Genomic DNA, 16,103 nt, shown 5'->3' on the forward strand with positions numbered 1-16,103 from the left:
GGGGTCTTCACAAGGGCACCCCCAGTCCTGGCCAGCGGTTCCTTGCAGCTGGAGGGGCAGCGTGGAGCAGCTTCCGACACGGGTCAGGTGCCCCGCTGTACTTAACGTCCAGCTGGTCTCTTTGCGGTCTCCGGTTTCCAGCTCAACATCTGGAGGAGCTCATTAGGTCGTGGGCGAAGCGAGGCTGCGCGACTCTCCTCTCATTAAACAGGCAACGGCTTAGGAACATGGCCAGGGCGAGAGGGGAGCAAGGGCCGCCTCTTCCTGAACCTGTGGGCGACTGCCTGGGAGGAGAGAAGGTGCTACTCGGCCAGCCCGGCCGTCCCAGCGAGCCCCTGTCCCCGGGCACTGGCCGACCCCGTGGTCCCCACTGCGGCTGGGCACCTGCTGCTCCAGACGCCTGGCTGCAGCACCGGCCTTCGCCACGGGGTCACCCACATCACCATTCCTCTGGTCACTTCTTTAACAGCCAAGGGGGCGTCCCCCAAGATCTGTGCTGGTGGCCACGGGGAACACGCCTGCCCCTCTCTATGGCACCTCTCAGAGCGCCAGGCTGCCCAACACCTCGGCAGCACCGTGGCTGTGCTGCACCCGTGCCACCCCTCACCATCAGCAGGGACGGCTCGGACCCCCTGCTGAGAAATGGGTGTGGCGCAGATGCGCAGGCCACGGTGCACCAGGGAAGCCCAGGCCTGGACTGTGGAACGGGGCCATCACGGGCCTGCATGCACTGGGGCGCTGGGGTGCTGGGGTTTGACATCTCTGTGCAGGAAGCACACTGTGATGACAGCTGTCAGGAGCCATGCCTTGGGTGCCACTCCCTACTGTGGCCAGAGTCCCTGTACCTGCCAGAGGCCTGGCTGAGGGGTGGCCTCGCCGGGACACTGACGCAGTGCTCTGTGGGCGCTGTCCGCTCTGCACTCTGCTGGGCTGAGGACTCCCTGGCCAGGGACAGGGCTCTCCGAGGCTGACCCCAGGGGCTTGGAGCGACTGCTGTGCAGGGGTGATCAGACACTCGGCTCAGTGTTGGAGGATCAGGCCCTCGGCACCTGGTGGCCAAGTGTGCACGCTGGACCCTCAGCCCCTGAGGAAAGAGAGTGAGCGCACAGTGTGGCCCCATCCACACGTGCTTGACCCCTGCCTCGCCCTCCGTGATTCTGTGAAGCCGTGCAGGCCGGGGCAGCAATGATTTCACGGTCCTGGGTGTTGTGAGAGCCGTGGGCAGGGCTCTCACAGGGGCCGGTTCTGTGGTGAAGTGGGCTGGGCCTCCACTTGCGGCGCCGACATCCCACACAGGCACCGGTTCAAGTCCCAGCTGCTCCTCTTCTGGTCCAGCTCTGCTATGGCCTGGGAAAGCAGTGGAAGACGACCCAGGTGCTTGGGCCCCTGCACCCACGTGGGAGACCCAGATGGAGCTCCTGGCTCCTGGCTTGGGATCGGCTGGGGAGTGAACCAGCGGATGGAAGACCTTCCTGTCTGTCTCTCCCTCTCTCTGTAATTCTGCCTCTCAAATGAACCTTTTTAAAAAGTGGACACCGTGGGAGTGGACGATGCTGCTTGTGACTGCACACCCCACAGCAGAGTGCCAATTCGAGTCCCGGATGCTCCTCTTCCGATCCAGTTTCCTGCTGATGCACTCTGGGAAAGCAGCGGATGATGGCTCAAGCACTTGGGTCCCTGCACCCATATGGGGGACCGCATGAAGCTCCTGGCTCCCAGTTTCACCTCGGCCCAGCTCTGGCCGTTGCAGGCATTTGGGGAGTAAACCAACAGAAGGAAGATCTCTCTCAACTAAGAAAAAAATAAAGTGAAAAATGCAAATGTGCACACATTTTGTTTGTGTCACCATCATTTTGGGGAAAAGCTGTATTTTTCATGTTGCAAACCTGCGAGCCCCTGGCGCCTGTCCTGGCTTTGAGCCGCCTCCTGGGCAGCCCACAGCTCGTCCCCATGTGGGGAGCCGTACCTCCCAGCTCCTCTGGGGCCCCCAGATCCATCAGCGGGAAACAGGCCCAGCCCACCTGGGGTAGCCTTGGTCCGCGCGTGGGTGCGATTTGGAGACCCCTTGGAGAGGGCGTGGAGCCCCCCCGGGTGAGGACCTCCGCGGGTCGCACCCTGGCTCCGTATCCTGGGCCGAGACCCTTCTTAGCACGTTTCACTTCTGATCTTTTAAAGCTGTCAGAGCAGAATGATTTTCAGTCACTCTGCTCTGCAGTGGATTCAAAATCATGTCCCAGAGGTGGTAGATTAATAGATTAAAAAGGCAAAGTATTAATCTGGTGCATCGTCCTGTCTCCTTAGCCGTAACAGCCAGCGTTAACTGTCACCGGGCCGTGGCAGATCGCCGATGAAGCATCAGCCTGCTCAGAGTGCGCTGTTCAGGGGGGGCGGCCGCTGACCGCTGACCGCCGGCCGCTGACCGCTCCCCGGGCGGGGCCGCTGCCTCCGAGTCTCCCCTGCGCGAAGCAACAGCCCCAGCTCTCTCGGTGGTAGCTCACGGGTGTCCACCTGTGTGTGTCCACCGGCTCAGGTACATCCGCCTGCTCCGTGTGCACGATGAAATACACGGCACTCGGCACCCGGTAACGCAGAGTCCCCCAGGAGAGCTGGAGTGCGCACCATGGACCACAGTCCCGGTCAGTGCCTGGCTGCCGAGGCTGTGTGGGTAAATCGGGAGTCCAGAAACCTTGCTGGTCCCTTAGAAAAGAACACTGGATTCCCGAACCGGCTGCTGGTTCCGAGGTTCTCGAGCCTTCTCTCACGTGTCCCACTTCTGTGGTCAGTTTCCGGAGCAGAGCTGGACAGTCGGGATTGCGGGAGAAAGTGACCGCTCTCGTTCCTCAGGCCAAGAAGCTTCACCAGGGCAGAACTCACCGAGCGCTTCCGGCGCAGGTGTCTGGGGCTGGCGCCCCGCACTGCGCGCGTGCCGGCGGCGGCTTGGGCGCGCGATTCAGCTGTGAGCGCCCTGCGTGGCTGAACGCACGAGAGGTTGGCAGACAGAGCCGCTGCTCCTTGTCTGCTCTTCCCCAGGTGCCCCTGATGCACACGACCCACGGGAGAGGCCCCTGCTCCCGGATGGAGGCCCTGGCCCGGCCCGCACAGGCCCGGCCTGCACTGGCTGCGCGCGGCTGGCTTGCTGAGGTTTCAGACCGGAGCCTTCCGCGGCCGCTCAGGGCCCTAAATCACGCGGCTGTCTGAAGCTCTGGGCCTCCGGGGCCGCCCCTCTGGCCGTGGTCTCTCGAAGCGTGCTCCTGCAAAAGTGCTTTGGGGGGCTGCGTCTGGAAGGCTGCGCGTGGAGCGATGGGGCGGAACGCCGGCCGTTGCTGCTGCCAGGGCCAGGGGCTGGCGGTGAGGAGGGGCGGCTTCGCCCAGGGACTGCGTGTGCGGTGCTGTGGCCTGCACCTCATACAGACCGAGCCACAGAGCAGCCCTGCTCGGCCGGCCGGCCAGCTCCAGCCCCTGCCTCCTTGGGGCTGCCGGAGGTCCTGGGGCCAGGGCATGGGCACAGGTTGGCTGACAAAGGGGGAGGTGCACAGTTAGGGTTGGGGGTGGCTGAGGAAGTGGGTTTGGGATGTCTGCATAGCATGGGGTCCCTGGGCTCCCCGAATGCCCCTTTGGGACCTCTCCGCTGGCTGTGGGTGCTGAGCGCCTCCTGCTGTTGGCTCAGCCTCGGGGCTCCCTGGGCTGCCGGCTGCGCGTTGTCAGTGCGTGGTGCTGACTTTGCTCCCAGCAGGGCGGGGAGCTGCTGGGAATTGGCTTGGTGCGCCCGCCGCCGGCTGGTTCCCCAGTGCACGACAGGTGCTTCCTGGGAGCTGTGCTGAGCGCAGGCCGCCGGCAGGCAGCCATCACAGGCCGGGTTACCAGGGAGCTGGCCAGCTGCTCTGAACACACACACAGACACGTGTGCACACCCGTGCAGTCTGTGCTCCCGCCCTGGACACACTGCTACTGGAAAAGACACGCTCGGCGTCTCTGCTTTCACGTCCGGGAGTCCCTAATGAGGTGAGAGCTGCTCTCTTCTTCCTCTGCAAAGTACGCTTTCGAGACCCAGAAATCATTGTTTATTTACCCAATTTGTTTAGAGGGGCCCGTTTACTCCCCAAACGCCCACAGTGGCCAGCACTGGGCCAGGCTGAATTGGGGGCCAGGCACTGACCTCAGCTCTCCTACGTCAGTGGCAGGGACCCACCTCCTGGAGCCATCACCTGCCGTCTCCCAGGGTGCACCCCGGCAGGAGGTTGCGTAGGGAGCAGAGCCGGAACTTGGCGACATGCACCGGGCAGCTGGCTGGCGGCTTTGGTGTGTTGGAGGACAGGGACTTCTGCGGGACACCCCAAAGCTGCAGGCGTGCCTGGGGCTTTCGGGGGCTGAAGGGGAGCAGAGGACAGGAATGCAGGGGGCCCAGGGTCTCAGGGACCGGAGGAAGCGAGGCCAGCAAAGCAAACAGAGACAGAGCCTGCAGAGGTCAGAGGTCGGCGGACAGCGTCCTGCAGCCCCCGGGAAAAGCCGATTTCCAGACGGCTGCGCGAGGCTGGGGTCCAGTGAGAGAGACGAGGAGCGACCTGGGTCTTGTGAGAACAGGATGCCCGTGTGCCGGTGGCAGCCAGGGTGGCCTGTGGCAGGAGCAGAGCCCGAATCTCTAAGGACCCTCAGTAATCCCACGTTGAGAGCCCCACCTCGTCTCGGTCTCCAGTCGCTGTGACTGAGAGGCGCAGGCGCCTTCCCGAGGGTTCGTGCAAAACGCCTACATGTGCAGCTTGCTCTCCTGGCCTCTGAGGACCCCGTGGCACCCGGCGGATGCCCCTTCCTCGCCCAGAGCACCTGGTGCGGCGTCCTGCCTGGTGTCCTGCCCAGCACCGGGCAGTGGCCGAGAGCACGGCGTGGGCCGAGGGCCGCGGTGGACAGAGGAGCTGCTGGCGCCCTGCGCAGGTTGGCTCCAGGCTGCAGGCTTCATTACAGACAGAGAGGTGCGGGAGGGTTTTCTCCATTTCCTGCCCAGGCACTGTTCCCAGACCCGGCTGATTGACAAACAATCAAAGCCGGTGGAGTGTGCCTGGGGTGGGGGGAGGGGCGGAAGGAGGTGGGAAGGGAAAGATAAGGGACCCTGAATGCGAGATCCGGTGAAGACAGCTCCAACTCAGGGCCTGAATGAGCTCCCTCCATCCCCGTTCTGGCTGTGGGCCGCCGGCCTCCGCAGAGCCAGACACCTGAAGTCCTTTCTAAGTCGGATTCATCCCTGCCCCTGTGTGCACGACAGAGCCGCGTGCCGCCATCAGCTCTGACTCTGCCCCGCCCTGTGTGATTGCGAGGGAGCACAGGCTGGGCGAGATAACGGGACGGGAGGGCTGCCATCCCCTCCACGGGGGGGCCACTGATCCCAGCACCAGGATGCAGACCGCTAGGCCCGCTGGTGGGGGGGAGGGAGCCCAGGGACCACGGCCAGAGCAGTTCTCCTGGACGCTCGGTGTGAGGGAGGGGTGTCTGTCCTCACCCTGGGGGGCACTGCGCAGGGTGCGTCCGTGTGTCCTCACCCTGGGGGGCACTGCGCAGGGTGTGTCCGTGTGTCTGTCCTCACCCTGGGGATGCACTAATCAGTGTCCATCTGTAGGTTCCCTTTCAGGGGCCGCACACTGGATCCCTGGTGTGGGACATCCGTCAGGGGCAGGATCGGGACACTGGATCCCCAGTGTGGGACATCCGTCAGGAGCAGGATCGGGACACTGGATCCCCGGTGTGGGACATCCGTCAGGAGCAGGATCGGGACACTGGATCCCCGGTGTGGGACATCTGTCGTGGCAGGATCGGGACACTGGATCCCCGGTGTGGGACATCTGTCAGGAGCAGGATCGGGACACTGGATCCCCAGCGTGGGACATCCGTCAGGAGCAGGATCGGGACACTGGATCCCCGGTGTGGGACATCTGTCGTGGCAGGATCGGGACACTGGATCCCCGGTGTGGGACATCCGTCAGGAGCAGGATCGGGACACTGGATCCCCGGTGTGGGACATCCGTCAGGGGCAGGATCGGGACACTGGATCCCCGGTGTGGGACATCCGTCAGGGGCAGGATCGGGACACTGGATCCCCGGTGTGGGACATCCGTCAGGAGCAGGATCCTCAGCCCTCGTGTCCTTGCGTTTCTCGCTCCCAGGTTTGTCTCCGCAGGTGGCCTCTGCCTGGAAGAGGCCGCAGAAGGGGCGCGGGGTGAACGCCCCTGGACGTCTCTCAGCTCACTGCGTGTCCACGGGGGTTCCTGGTCGCTGTCCTTCCTCTCAGTCCTCGGCTGTGCTTGGGGACACGTGCAGGTGTGTGGCCCCCCAGGCAGGTGCACCTGCAGGAGTGGATCTGACAGCAAATTCCTGTCCTGAACTGGGGGCGGGGGGGGGTCCCGGCAACCCGCTCTCTGCGAAGCTGTTCCTCCCCTGCCCCTTCCCTCCCCCCTTCCTCTCCTCCCCCTTTCCCCCACCATCCTCTCCTCCCCCCTCCCCTTCCCTTCCCCTGCCGCAGCTCCACTGACCCTTGAGTTGTTATTAGAATGTCTGCTCCTACACGGTGGTCAAACCTCCGGTCCTCGGCCTGGGTCCAGGAGAGGGACCGTGAGTGACAGCGCCCTCCCACGCTTAGCTGGCGGGAGACCCAAGACGGTGGAGGCCCTGCCCTTCCATGGACCCCACCCAGAACCCAGACACCCGACACTGTGACAGAGAGGCCCGGCTCTGGTCCTACCGAGAGCCTTGCCTGTCCTATGACGTACCGGAACCCCGTGCTCCGTCCACGTCTGCAAAGAGGACCACGGGGAGGCATTTCCCCTGGGCCGGACTGTGGCACACCTCACCGAGCCCTGCAGCCGGCTGGCCTGGCACAGCAGGAGGTCCAGCATCAGGCCCAGGGCCACGTGGGGCTGAGGCTTTGCGTGCGCTTCCTTGGACACAGGTCCCACAGACCTGAAGGCCAGTGAACAAGAGAGACGTCATGTGCAGGCCCCGCCCCAGTCTGCAACGGCAGGACAAGTGAGGGCTCCCTGCTTGGGGCTCTGGCACCGGGAGCGGGGCTGGCAGAGGGCGCCTGAGACTCACCGAACCAGGCCGGCTCCTCACGTTTTCCAAGACGGAACCAGGTTCATGGCTGAACGTGCTTGTCTGTGCCCCCGATGTCACAGGCCGCTGCCCGCTCCGATCACGTCCACAGACACCAGGCGTCTCCAGACACCGCGGGCCTCCTCTGCGTGCGTTCGTGGCCCACGCCGCTCGCCGGAAGCCGGCTCTCTCACCCGCGCTCCCTCCGAGGACTGCGTGGAAGCCTCTCGCAGACTGTGGGCAGGGGCGGCGAGGCCCAGCCTCCGGATCCGGGAGGAGTTTCCAGGTTAGACGGAACCTGTGGAGCACTGCCCTAACTCTTCCGGGAGAGCCCACGCGTGAAGTTCAACGTCAAAGCTGGCCGGTCCTGTCCCTGCATTTTCTCCAAACTCTGCTTGGAAACAGAGTCGTTCCTTCTGTAGCCCGGCCCTCTGTGTCCTCACCCTGGGCGATGCGGCCGAGGGAAGCACCGGACCCTGGACCCAGCCGCCTCGCCGCGTCCTCTCCTCCTCCACCCTGCGGCCCTGACCGTGGGTGACAGCTCTGCTGTTTTTACTTCTGCGCTGGGAGGGTCTCCTCTAACAACGTCTTCCCGGGAGTGTTCCTGGCTTCTCGCTGAGTTTTCACGACAGCCCCCAGGAGGGCCGTCTGGCCCGCCCAGGCCTACAGCGTCTTCCACCGTCTCTCCAAGCCCACACACTGCGGGCTCTCTCACGGCGACGTCCGCTGCCGCTGCCAGATCCTGCCCTGGTTCCTGCAGCTGCAAAACCAGTCACCCAAACCCGTGGCATCCACAGCCGTTTTACTTGGCTCACGGATCCAGGGCCTGGGGATTGAAACCAGCCCAGAGGAGACGATGTGTCTGATTTACTAGGCCTGGGGCCTCGAGTGGAAGTGCGAGAAGGTTGGACGGATCCCAAGGTCGGGGGCAAGAAAAGCCTCGCCAAGTTGTCTGGGGCGGAAATGCTGAGCTCAGCTTGTACTGGTGGCCAGAGCGCCCCCATGTGGCCGCGTGGCCAGGCCCTCAACCCCGCAGGTGTTGAGATCAGGGGTGCCACGGGGGCAGGGGCGCCACAGGAGCACTTCCGGAGGACAAGGAGGAAGTGCCTCTGCTGGGGGTGAGCTCCAGCTGCACCCACGGGGTGGGTCTGAGCTGTCGTGAGCCACCCAGGACTCCAGGCGGGGGGCTGAGAACCCACAGCTCAGGGGAGGACCGTCAGCCGCTTCTGCAGCCACGACGAAGACCCTGCCCGCGTAGATGCTGTGCCGTGCAGGATGGAGCGGAGCCATTCCGGAGCGGAGCTGCTGGGTGACTGAGCCTGCACGTTCTCTGCTCCTTCCTGGGGGCACTCGGCCAGCCTACATCTGCTCACGCACTCACGCAGGTCCATGGAGCACCGAGCCCTCCACGCGGCCCCCGGGCACTCGGCACAGCCCTCGGTCTGCTGCACTCCCTGGCCATACACCCGGCTGTCCTAGGTGCCTGTGCTCTGTCCCGGCAGGCCCCGCCCACCCCGAGGGCTGTCCTCCAGTGGCCCTGCCCCTTCGTCCACTGTCACCCAGTAACTGGAAAGATCTACCCACGATGCCAATGAGATTGTGCTTTCCCCGGTCTCGTCTTAAATGTTTATTATGTATCTGAGAGGCGGAGGGACAGGGGAGGGGAGACAGACAGCTTCTGTCCGCCAGTCCGCCCCTCAGCTGCCAGCGACGGCTGGGGTTGGGCTGGCCAAAGCTGGGAGCTGGGACCTGAGCCCAGGTCACCCACATGGAGGGCGCAGAGCCCGCCCCGGGCTGTCAGTGCTACCTCCGAGGGTCAGGAGCAGGAGCTGAGACTCGAACCCGGGCCCTCCGATGCGCGGTGCAGGGGCCCCAGCCTGCAGGCGCCCGTGTCTCGTGGGCTCTGAGACGGAGCCGAGGGCCCTGGCGTGTGCTCAGGGGCTCGGTCCCGGCTCTAGGCTGGGTCCCTCTTGCGCCCTGCAGCACACAGGGGCTCCTTTTGTTATTTAACGTTTTATTTCAGAATAGTTTTAAATTTACGAAACAAAAATTGTGAGGTGTGAGACCCCCGTGTGCCCCTCACGCCATCCCCGCCTCGACCTCCTGTCCTGTCTTAGCTACAACCTCACCAGCTTCCCGTCCCCTTACTATGGACGCCTGTCCAGCCCACCCCTCCCAGCCTCTCCTAACCAGCAGGCTGCGTGCAGACGGAGGCTTGTTTTCCGTGGTGGCGCCCACACAGGAGGGAGCACGTGGTTTTAGTCTTTCTGTGTCTGGCTCATTTCACTCCACGTGTGTCCTCCGGTTCCACCCATCTTGGGGCACGTTCTTTGTTGATGGCTGTCAATGCTCCAGCGTGTGTGTGTGTGTGTGTGTGTGTGTGTGCGTGTCCTATATATTTGATTTTTGGTAGCTTTTGTGAATGAGATTCTGGTTTGATTTCTCCTTTGGCCAGGTCATCCCTGGTGTATAAAAACGCTGCCTTGTGTCTGTCTGTTTTGTCTCCTGCCCCTTTACTGAGTCAGTTATCACTGGCGACAGTTCTGGTGCAGTGTTGAGGTTTCCTCTACCAGCGAGGGTGTGCCTGCTTCCTCCTGTCCAGTTTCCCCCCCACCGACTCCAGTGCGGCCCTGAGTCACGCCCTCTTCCCTCCGGCAGGGATGCCAGGCTCACCGGGCACGGGGGGACCAGACGAGCCAGTGGAAGGAGGTGCAGCGGCCAGGAAAGCGGTGTGTGGCTGAGGGGTGTCCACTGTCCACCGGAGCTCGTGCAGCCAGCGTCCAGGGGCGGAACAAGTGCTCCCACACCACAGCTTGTTGTGGGGGTGTGCACACGACCCACCAGCACCTGTGGCTGAGACGCAGAGAGCAGTGCCTGAGGCGTCGGGGCCCGTCTGTGTCCACTCGAGTGGCCAGTGCTGGCCCGGGAGGGACACTGGCCTGAGCCCCCCACCCAGACAAGGACACACGTGTAATTCACTGGTGCCAGGACAGAGAAGAAGGGCAGTACCGGGGGGCCAGGCATGGCGGGCGGGGGGACACGTGGGCCTGGGGGTAGGAGGCCGCTTCTGTCTGGGTGGGAACCTGCCAAGCGCTCTTGTAACTTTCTGGAGCAAGACCCAGGCACAGCCTCCCTAGCGGGCGCCCTGGGCCTCGCACACGGCTGAAGACTCTGCCCCTGTGTGTGCAGCAGCCTGAAGCTGGGCCAGGAGGGAGGAGGGGGGCTTCTCAGGCTACGGTACGGGGGAGCCAGGTGTGCGTCTGTGTGCAGGGCTCAGGGGGCCTGGCCTACGCACTCTTGGGGTAGGCTGTGGCACGCCCCTTGAGTCGGGTACGCTGTTCCCCATCACCTGTGGGGAAACGGAGGCCAGGCGTCGGCAGAAAGCAAGCTTCCGCAGCCCCAGGAGGGGCCTGTGCTGGGCACCCCAGTGTCCTGGCCGTGCACACCCGGGCAGGGCCGGCACTCCACGGAGACTCCCAGGCAGGACGGGGCGCAGACTTCCCCAGACCTGCAGCTGCCCACGCTCCCGCCCCCCCCCGCCCCGGGGTCTTCCCTCCAGAACCGGTTCTGAGACAGCGACACAGGGCTGGGGACAGAGCTAGAAGCAGCCCTCCCTCCACCAGGCACCGCTGCCCACTGCCCGCTGCCCGCTGCCCACTGGCCACAGGGCCCCCTGCACCTGTGCTCGCTGGAGTCGCCTCCCCAGTCAGGGCGGGGGTGACAGTTCACAGAGGGAGCCCGGCCGTTCCCCCTTGCAACTCTTTCTGCACCAGATGTGCTTAATTACTGCCAGGCACGCGGAACACCCTGCACAGCCAGTTTCCCTTTCGCAAGCTCAGGTGTGAGTGTGTGAGTGTGTGTGTGTGTGTGTGTGTGTGTGAAAAACATAAACAGATTGTATAACAAAGTGTTCTCGAGCTGTCAGCAAGAGCTTTGAAAATAAAACACTTCCCTCCCAGCTCGCAATTGGCTGGCAGTTCGCACAGAATGCATATTGGCTCCGGGGACCGGCGGAAAGATGTGTGGGGAAACTTTAATTAAAAGCTTGTCCGTGCAGTGTTCCCCGGGTGACATCAGCCGTGCGCAATGCTGCTGCCGGGCGTTCTTGTCTGCGGGATCTCGGGCTCCCACTTGTTCTGCTGACAGCAAAGGATTCCGAAAGGCCTTGAGGAGCGGGCGGTGGGTGGGAGCGCGTGGGAGGGAGCCGCTGGGGCCCGGCACAGCCCCATTGTCTGGGGGGTCTTGTTTTCTAATTAGCTGCTGGAGGCAGCTCCCTGGAGTGTGGGGGCAGGAGCGGCCTCAGCTGGGCTCACCCCGCCTTTCCCTTGGGGTCCCACCCTGGTCTCCCGGGCGCTGCCAAGCGTGGGCGCCAGGAATGTGTTCGCCCTAAAGGCGCATCCAGGCTCTCCTGGCCAGGGGAAGGCAGGCAGATCCCAACGCAACCAGGGACAGAGCCGGAGACAGGGCCCGGCTCCTTCTGGAAGGGAATCCGGCGAGAAGTGGGGCGCCCGGCTGAGCCGGAGTGCTGTGATTCGCCAGGAAGCTTCGGCGTAGGCAGGACACGGGGGGTCTATGCCCGCGCACGCAGGCCTCGCTGAGCGCTTCCTCCCCGCGGTGACAGACCCATTCCTCTCGAGCAGTCTCCACCTGAGACAGCCACTCCGGCCAAGGTGTCTGCTCACCTCTGGGTGAGCCACCCGAGCAAGACCGAGGGAACCGCAGCCGTTACGGGGGCGTCCGGGGCTGGGCACCTGCTCCAAGGCGAGGCGAGGCCCGTGACCCCCAGCCCGTCCACAGCTGCTGGAGGTCAGGGTTCTCTAGGGTTACGGATTTGGCACGGGATCCTCGCTCCGGCTTGGCGTCTTTGTTGTCGTTAATTTGTAACAAGCCTGCATTCCTAATATTAGCAGATTAACTGCAAACTATAGCAATTAAATACTAATTAATCCATTTTCCAAACAGCATCCTTCTTTTATCTACCACCATTTACAGTCGCCTGTTCCACTCCAGCTCCACGCTCTGCGCGCTGTTTGGACAAAGGAGCAGTGCTCACTCAGAGTCGCTGCATCGCGGCGGAGCGCTCGTTAACAGGGCTGAGGGAACCACGGCCTGGGTTGCGGTGAGCACGCGGCCGTGGCTCTGAGGACGTGGCTGCGTGGTGCTGGTGTCGTGGCTGCCGTGGCCGTGTCTCAGGTGAGCCCTGTGCGTGTCTGCGTGGCAGCACCCAAGGCAGAGCCCTCGGCAGCTGCCGTCCCACACAGGCCGGAGGGTGAGAGCCAACCCAGGCCTGCTCGGTCCCAGGGGCTGTGTGCGTTTTCCAACCCAGTGCCCTCGAAAGAAAGCTTTGGAATCAACTTGCCTCGTGTCAAAGATGTGATTTTTATTTATTTATTACGGCCTTATCTTACTTGAAAGGCAGAGTTACAGAGAGAGGGAGTGACAGAGAGACAGAGACCTCCCATCTGCTGGGTCAGTGCCAAAATGCCTGTGTCCGCCGGGGCTGGGTCAGGCCAAAGCCGGGAGCCAGTGCTCCAGCTGGGCCTCCCAGGCCCAAGCACTCGGGCCATCTTCCACTGCTCTCCCAGACCACAGCAGAGAGCTGGATCACAAGAGGAGCAGCTGGGACTCGAACCTGTGCCCATGTGGGATGCCGGGGCGGCGGGCGAAGGCTGAGCCTACCAAGCCACAGCGCCGGCCCAGGATCCCCTCATTCCTGTCTGCCTCACCTCTGGGCTGCAGCACGGACAGTGGCTCCAAGCCCACTCGTGGGGTTCTGGTGAGGACCGCGCTGCACGGGCGCAGGGGGTCAGCCTGCGTGGAAGCCAGGGTGGACCCACCGCGGGAGAAGGGCTCAGGTGCACAGCCGGGAGCCGCGAGCCCCGCGCCCACCCTGGAGCTGCCGGCCGGGGCTGTGCTTGCAGCGGGTTAGGAGCCTCGGCCTCCTTCACAGAGGCCGCGCCATGCAGGGCTTTCCTGCTCGCTCGGCGCGGGTGGGATCAGCCTGCCGCCCCAGGCCCGCGCTACAGCCCTGATCCCGGCTTTCTTTCCCAAGGCCTCTTCAGCACGGGCCCCCTCTTCCCAGTCTGTACCCACACAATGGCCTAATCCCACGTGTTCCTCTGCCTCCTCTTCCAACTTGTAGGTACAAGTGTTCCCTCCTTACTCTTCTATTCTCGGCTTAGTGTGAGTTTTACGTAAGTCACTCGCTATTTTTAGCCATCAATGACTTGTTTTACAAACCTCTCCTTGAGAGCTGTGCACATGACTTTACCAAAGGTGTTCCAGTAACACGGTCATTGAGCGCTCATCCGGGAAAAGCCAGTGCGGCTCGTGGGGCTGACGTCCAAGGGGCGGTGACCTGCGGAGCCACACCCAGCGAGCGGCCCAGGGCCTCTGCTCTGAGGGAGCCACGGGCCTTCCAGCCACTTGGGAGAAGGGAAAACTTCCACAGAACACAACACGCCCTGTGAAACACTCGTTTTATAAACTACAAATATACATCTCTCTTTTTTTTAAAGATTTATTGATTTACTTGAAAGTCAGAGTTACACAGAGAGAGTGGAGAGGCAGAGAGAGAGAGAGAGAGGGAGAGGGAGAGGTCTTCCATCTGCTGGTTCACTCCCCAGATGGCCGCAACGGCCAGAGCTGTGCCGATCCAAAGCCAGGAGCCAGGAGCTTCCTCCTGGTCTTCCCATGTGGGTGCAGGGACCCGAGGACTTGGGCCATCTTCTACTGCTTTCCCAGGACAACATTAGCAGGGAGATGGATCAGAAGTGGAGCAGTCGGGACTCAAACCGGTGCCCACATGAGATGCCGGCACTCCAGGTGGCAGCTTTACCCGCTACACCACAGCACCGGCCCCCAAATACACATCTTACACATAAATAAATTCCACCTGGACAAAGCACGCAAACAGTGTTCCTAGTGCAGCACCCCGAAGGCTGAGTCTTCCTAGCATGGCCGGCTCCCCAAAGCCCCAGCACCCTGCACTGCGTTCACCCCGCTCGTGGGCACCCCCACGGCTGAGTGTGGCACCCCCTGAAGCCCCAGCACCCTGCACTGCGTTCACCCCGCTCGTGGGCACCCCCACGGCTGAGTGTGGCACCCCCTGAGGTCCCGCACACAGCACTGCATTCACCCCTCTCGTGGGCACCCCCCCACGGCTGAGTGTGGTTTGAGGACCACCGCTCTGCATTGTGCACAAGCTTGCTTTGGTGTGGTATTTCTGCCTTAGCTACGCATGGAGTAAAACTCAGTTATTTGTAGCCTCCAGGCAGGGATGATTTAAAAATCTCCCCGAATATGCTTCTGTGTGTTGGAAATGGGTTAAAAATAGACAGGCGCTAGAGTTGCCTGTGGAAGAAACTTCTCAGACAGCGACTTTTGCTCAAGCTGTTTTCCCACCTCCACGGCCAGCTGAACCTCGTTCCTGAGGACGCGCCTGCCAGGCTGCGAGTCCCGTGTCCTGGGAGCTACGTTCCTTGGCATCCCTCTAAGGCTTGGCTTTCGGGGATTTGGTGCTGTTGAGTCAGCTGAGGAATCCACTGGCCGGGGACTCTGGCTTACGCACACCGCTGGCTCTGTGCGGTGCAGAGCCCTTCCAGTGAGCAGACGTGCACTTCTTTGTCTGCATTTATTTTGGCTGTGCTCACGGTGTCATTTCTGGTGCCGGCTGCTCCCTCGCAGCGGCGCATCGTTACTTAAGGATTGGAGCTCAAGACAAAACAAGACCAGAGGCCGAGTCTGCTGCCTCGGACGGACGCTGATCAAGGAAGCAGCTTCCAGAACCTCACTCGCTTCTGTGTTGCAGACGGAGTTAAGCAAACCTCCATCCAGGAAGCACAGAGCTGAGTGACTGGCAGGATGGCCGCAAGCGGTCGCCGTGATGCACCCCGAGATAACGTGGGCGTTGCCGCTCCTGTTTCCCACAATGTAGCAGGAGCGCACGCACGCCCTAACATACGTGCTCCAAGCCCTGCTCACCCAGGCGCGCTTGACGTCGGAACGCGGTGCCTGCGGTGCTGGGAGTGACGGCTGGGGCAGATGCACAGCTTCCTCCCGCGTACCGCAGAGCTGTGTCTGTGACAAAGAAATGCCCATCAGCCCGGCGGTGGCACAGCACCAAAATCACCTTTGGGGTTCTGAGCCTTTCCATCCGTGGAGCTGGCTGGCCGCGTAATCCTGCAGATGGTGGTGGTGGGTGATGCTGGCTGTCTGACTTAGCGACAGATAGGATGGAAGAGGAGGGGTGTGGCCCCCGTCCAGGCTCATCAGCGGACCCGAGGGCGTCCACACCACGGCGGCGGTGCTGGGGACTGGCGGAGCCCCAGGCTCTCCAGGGCAGGCGATGCTGTGGCTCTTTGTGTGATCACCACATTTTTGAAGTTAGTGTCTTCTTTCTGAAGGTCACGCCTCCAGCTGGAGACTTGCTGTGGCTGAAGACTCGTTTGAGGCTGTGCTAGGAGGACTCCGGATCCGCAGAGCCCCCTGCTCCCCAGGTTACGTACTCTCTTGGCAGCAAAGATTCTTCTGCTGAGGCAGATGTAATATGTAGAAAAAGTCCAAAGTCTTTTCAGAATCGGGAGGTGAAGAAAGCTGAAACGCAGAGCCAACGATCAATAAACAAATACTATTTATTTGGGAGCATAAAATAAAACATCATTATAATGGGATATTAGTTCTGATATCTCTAAAATGTTTTTATGAGGATTTCAAAAAGAATTAAGGAAGAAGTTCTGCAGCTTTTAAAGGGGTGGTTGAATTACTCTAAAGTTACTGAAACCAAACCACCAAACCCAACGCCGACCTAACAGGAGCTGTGCCAGCTGCGACCCCGGCGTGCGTGATCTCATTTCATTTCATTTCTTCTTCTTCTTCTTCTTTTTTTGACAGGCAGAGTGGACAGTGAGAGAGAGAGACAGAGAGAAAGGTCTTCCTTTTCCTTTGGTTCACCCCACAATGGCCACTGCGGCCGGCGTGCTGTGGCCAGCACACCGCGCTGATCCGAAGCCAGGAGCCAGGTGCTT

At 62.2% G+C, this 16,103-nt stretch overlaps 1 protein-coding gene across 1 annotated transcript; it reads left to right on the plus strand.

Moving 5' to 3' along the window:
* Positions 1-5,388: 5,388 nt before the first annotated feature.
* LOC127488316 (uncharacterized) lies at positions 5,389-10,104 on the plus strand. Its single transcript, XM_070056507.1, has 2 exons — positions 5,389-6,306; positions 6,536-10,104. The coding sequence occupies exons 1-2, from the start codon at positions 5,389-5,391 to the stop codon at positions 6,599-6,601; spliced, it is 984 nt and encodes a 327-aa protein (XP_069912608.1). The 3' UTR covers positions 6,602-10,104.
* The last annotated feature ends 5,999 nt before the right edge of the window (positions 10,105-16,103 follow it).

Source organism: Oryctolagus cuniculus, chromosome 14, assembly GCF_964237555.1.
Source record: "Oryctolagus cuniculus chromosome 14, mOryCun1.1, whole genome shotgun sequence".
In the NCBI taxonomy this organism is placed as follows: domain Eukaryota; kingdom Metazoa; phylum Chordata; class Mammalia; order Lagomorpha; family Leporidae; genus Oryctolagus; species Oryctolagus cuniculus.